General features: G+C 36.2%; 1 protein-coding gene across 1 annotated transcript; it reads right to left on the bottom strand.

Moving 5' to 3' along the window:
• Positions 1–642: 642 nt before the first annotated feature.
• LOC119795876 lies at positions 643–3,310 on the bottom strand. Its single transcript, XM_038304115.1, has 3 exons — positions 3,236–3,310; positions 1,069–1,395; positions 643–962 (listed from the first exon to the last, which is right to left on the bottom strand). Exons 1-3 carry the CDS (start codon positions 3,294–3,296, stop codon positions 643–645), a joined length of 708 nt encoding a protein of 235 aa, XP_038160043.1. The 5' UTR covers positions 3,297–3,310.
• Between the last annotated feature and the right edge of the window lie 2,170 nt (positions 3,311–5,480).

The raw sequence follows: 5,480 nt of genomic DNA on the forward strand, positions 1-5,480 counted from the left end.
GGCTGTTTTGTTACCTGAAAAAAACAAAAAAAGAACAAATCTCAACCCAAGTTCAGCTTTAACAGTTGAATTGTGTTTTATCAACGTTTAAGAAGTTTTTTTCTTACATAAAATGCTCAGCCATATGATAACCATGCAAAGACATATTAGAGATACTGCTAAAACCAAGCAGAGAATGATGTGTCTGAGAAAAAAAAAGAATTCCCTGGAAATAATAAAAAAAATATTGTTATTAAGATTAATAAGAGAATCTGCTAGCATGGGCAGCTGGACTGTCGATTCTAGGATCCTACCAGCAAATTGAAGCATTTAGGAATATTTTTAGATACATTTTCAGTATTGTTCTGTTGTTGCTTTGCAACAAACTCTATCACTTTGATCTCTAAAAAAACAAAACTGTACACAGTTAACCGATATCATCGCCAACATGTCACTCTGAAACTTTGTATTTAAAGGAGCAATCAGTAAGACTTCTATTGAAAAATTTGTCTTAAATCTTTCTCATTTGTAAACCAGGATTTAAGCAACATTCCATACAATAAACCCAGAAAAATCCTCCCTCCCCATCAACAATGTCTTAGTACATCTTAGCAGATAAGAGTAAGAGCTTAAGTATACATAATAAAACCCTGAATATGTGTCTCAGGTCACAAGTGCATGTAAACAGTCCATCATCTCCTCGACTGTTTTCTTACCTGATGTCTGATGGCTGAAGGTGAACAGGTAATCTTTTTTATTGTAAGCCTCTTTAACTTTGCACTTTAATAACTCATAAAACTTAGAATTCTGATGGAGATAAGACATTGGTACTGTGACTGCTGCTGCACAGGAAGTTGACATGTTCTTGTCTGGGGATATGTTCTCTTTGCCCTCATACAGCCACACCACTAAGTGCTTGCAGACGGTATACACTGACACAGAGCATCTAAAGGTAACTTCCTCCTCGTTCCTATGTTCAGTCACTGCAAAGATAGAGATATTGTTTTTAAAAAGACAACATAATTAAATGTAGCTGGATTGCTGTATTACTACGGTAAAATCTGAAAACAATGTGATATAAATACTCACTGGTGACAACATTCAGATCAACCTTAATGAGGGAGAATTTTTGGTCTGTTGTCTTCCTTCTGCAGCAGTAATAACCAAAATCATCTGCTGTGACGTTCTTAATGACCAGAGAACAGTTTGCTGTAACACTCAGTTTGCCTGATTTAGCTTTAGCTTCCTTTGTGAAAATCCCTTGTCCAAACCATGTTACAGTTTTCCGTCCTGTGTGTTTGAAATTCCATGTGATTCCGTCACAGTTATGATTCTCTGTCCTCACATTTCCAGACGGTAGGGTGACCTCATCACCAACTGCAACAGTGAAGAAAGCTCGCTGTTGCCCATCTGATGCTGCAGTGAAAATGTATATCAAATCATTGGGTATAAACATTTAATCTTTGGCTTAAATTCTACGAACAAAACATGATGAATACAGAGCACTTTTTAGTAACACATTTTAAGGCACATACAGTATGCATGTATATAGATAAAGCATATATACTGTATGCTACATACATATAGAAACTACCAACAGTGAACCATTAAAAATTAAACAATCCTTTTTCTTGTACTGGAATTCCTCAGGTTATCCACAACGTTCCCCCCTCTCGATTAGATATCTACATCAGAGTGTAACATAAGCAATATGTTATTTTCCTTTTTTTTGTATGAAGTACATTAAAGTGTACAAATAACAAACTGTTTTGGAGAACAGGTATTATGTCATTGGTAATATTATTTCGAATCTTCACTGGTAAAAATGATGTTGGGTATTACAATGCTGTTTTTTTTTTTTTGGTATGGAGGAAATTTCTTAATAAAAAGGGGCGTGTGCGTCGGCGCGTGCGGCTTGACCGGAGAGGAAGACCACTCTTTTTTTCTAATCTTTTTTTGGGGGGATTGTCGATTGGATTTTTCATTTTGGAACGGACCTTGGACTTAAACACTTCCAGGACTTTGCTTTGAGTTTGGAGTACTGTATATGGAACTCCTGTGTGGAATTTATTATAAAAAAATAAAAAGAACGGGCAGTTTTGGACTTTCAGTTATTAGGGTTGTTTTTTTTCCTCAGATATAAGGATTTTTGGTTATTGATCTATTTATACCGAATTATTATAGAATTAAACTTTTGGTTCCTGGTAGTATTGTGATATTTTTTAATAAATCTTTGTTCCTAAAAATCAACAACATCTTACGAAGCGGTTGGATATTTTCCTTTAGTATCAAATTTATAAGACATTTTACTTGTTTTTTTCTTGTGAGAGAATCCCCCTTGAGTTTTTGTGAGTTCTGCTTTTAATAAAGCTGAATTTGACAAGAGAACCGGAAATAGGTTTTCTACTTTCTACTAATAACTTTTAGCTTAGTTCGCACTCCTCTCTAAGGAAGGCTTAGACTACTAGGCACTCTCGATCACATGACGGATTCGACCCTCTCCTGTTGCATAGGTGAGTTTTTAGAAGAGCAGTCCACAATGAGCATTCATAAATTAAAAGGGTTTTATATTGACCCAATAAAAACATTTAAAGGGAGAATGTTTAAGATTTACTTCTTTCTAATGGTGCACTATATGTATTATAGATGATAGACTGATGTCTCTCCCTCAAGTGTGTGAAACCTACTATGAAAGCCACAGATTGACATTCTACTCTTTCATAATGGAAGAGACACATCAACCTTCCTCACCCTTGTTACATCAGCTAAAATAAATTCTGAATACATGGAACATTTCTCTAAATACAGGACATAAATAAGACTTTGGATCAAAGGAAGAGGTTAATTTGACAGTGGGTAAGAGAGAGGGATGCTGAGCTTGTTCCAGAACTAAACCTATTGAAGAATGTTTTCAGTTCATTGGTTCTGTCCAGACTTCCAGAGAGACAGCAGGTGCAAATCGTGGCAGGTACCGCTGCCATGGCACTTTGCACATTAGATGGTATGACTTCAATGAAAAAAGCTAAAATTGTTGCATTGGAACTATGCTAACGAAAAACAAACAAGCAATCTCTACTGGGGGGGCAGCGTCAGCTTAATCTCTGATCACAGCAGAGTGAAGCTTATGATTACCTGCATGTTTGACTTTTGTTAAGAAAAGCAACAGCTAATAATAACTGTTAGACATAAAGCTTCACAAACAAATAGTTCAAGTTGTATGTTATATTAAAATAATATTTGTTAGATATTTTCTTACCTTTGAATTGAAGCATCAGAATTGTAAAGAGAGATGTTGAAATCCGTCCAAAGGAATGCATTTTCCTTCTCTCCCTGTCTACCTTCACAAATGGCTGAGGCTGTAAAGCAGCCCTTTTTATCATAGATAACATAACACCCCTCCTCTGGTTTCTGGAGGAGGAACTTTCATAAAAACTCATAGGGACTTTCCTTCCTTCGACACTTTCCTTAATATCTTTTTTAAGATATTCAAATAGTTCCGAAAAAAAAACATGTTTTTTTTCCTTAGTTTTAGAAGGTAAAATTTAGAAAACAAACGGATGGTACTAAATGAATGACGCCTTCACAATTCCATTTTTAAACGGAGTCATGTCTTTTTAAAGTGTTCGTTTTTTTTCAAGGGTTTTATATTTAATTATGCCACCCAAAAATATGATTTTACTAAGAAATATAAATTTACACCTAAAACCAATCTATGACTAATTTCTGATGCTTTATTCTTCCATATAAAGTAAAAAGGAATGAATAGAGATAACTTTATATCAACTCACCCCCAGCTCAGTTTCCTGTTAGTTCTCCCTCATGTCGCTAATTTTAAAGTATTGATTGATTGATTGACTTTATTGATCTCACAGTGGAGAAATGTTCTCCACTGTGAGAGCTCAAATATACAAAGAAGAAGGTGCCAAAGGAAGAAAAGGGTGCATGGGATACATACAGTGCGTCCACATATGACAGCTTTTTAAAACATTTTTATAGTAGGATCATTATACAAATGTATTGCACAGGGTCTTTACATGGGTATTTATATAGATGGATATTTATATTTAGATGATTCATGTCGTTCCAGAGGTTTATGCTTGCCCTCAAATAACTTTTTAAAAAACATTCCAAGGAAGGCATTGCTAAGGGGACAGCTGATTGTGTGGAGGGAGTGATTGAAGGACATTGGGGTTTGCTTTTGGGGTCTAGCATGGTCACTGACATCAGCGCACAGGCCGTTTAGAGTGACGCAAACGTGGAGAGCAGAGCAATCACAACGATGAGATTGTGTTATATAATAATACCACAGGGCCTTCTGTATCCTTCACATTTCACAACCAGTGATTTCAAGATCCAGTAAACAAAAGATCAAAACATTTTTGTGATACATGCTAACATTTTTGGTGGCTAAAAGCTTTTTGGACAAGCTTATATTAAGAGTGGCTCAGGTTATCTGGAGCTCTTTCCACAAGTATGCTGCTATTGGCATAACAGGGGCCATTTTTCCTCTTTCTGTTTCATTCTATCTCTATTTTCTCATTCTGCAGTATTTTTTAGTTAAACCCCTGACTTAACTTAATGTTCTTTCTGCTTTTTATCTAATTGTTACTGTTTGGCCTGAAATCAACCTGGAAACATGGTGATGGTAGCTGGGCTGCTACCATCAACACCTTTGCTTATGGGTGCTGGACTGTAGAACTATAAAATTCTATGATACAATAGTATGGGAAATTGACTGGTTATACAAGAGGATGGCAGTATTCTCTCCCCTGTGTGTTGACCAAGTCTCAGGGAAAGGCTGAAAACATTTTTGTCATGGTTATTTTAACTTGCGGTGGGAGCCTTACACCTATTTATACTGCTTTACATGCTATTTTCTAGGCGGGCACTAGCTTCTCAATATGCTCCTCATTTCTGGGAAATTTGCCTATTTTGCATACCTGAATGGAAAAGCAAATAACTCAGGAACTATAAGCCCAAATTACATGTGTGAAACGTTATTTGAAAGCTAACACCTTCTAGTGTCTGAATATATACATGAAAGTAGGGTGAGTAAAAAACCCAAGCTGCATCAAGCCCAAGCTGCATCAGTTCAAACATGACTCAAAGTTGTATACTGCAGTCCTACTCATATCAATGTTTATACATGTATGCATGGCCTCTATAGCTGTGTCTAGTTAAGGGGCTGCATCTTTTGAAGACCACATTTGTTGCCTGATTACATAACAGTGAGACTACAAATGCTGTACTAATTTAGAGGCTGAATCCTCCCGAATACCTTATTCATAAATATCAGGTCTTACAAAAGACGAACGGCTTTAATTTGGATACAGCAGTTTCCTTTTCTTGTTAAGTGAGGCACTAAGTCTGAATAAGACCTCACTTTCGGTTGTTCAGCCAAGTGTAACTTGCAAACCTTTTTTAGTGCAATGTTGGTGATCAGATACTCCATTCATTCTGTCACTGTGATGGTTTATAAACACATTATGAGCCAATTGTTG

The sequence above is a fragment of the Cyprinodon tularosa genome, unplaced genomic scaffold, assembly GCF_016077235.1.
Source record: "Cyprinodon tularosa strain WSP-4 unplaced genomic scaffold, ASM1607723v1 ctg526, whole genome shotgun sequence".
Taxonomy (NCBI): Eukaryota; Metazoa; Chordata; class Actinopteri; order Cyprinodontiformes; family Cyprinodontidae; genus Cyprinodon; species Cyprinodon tularosa.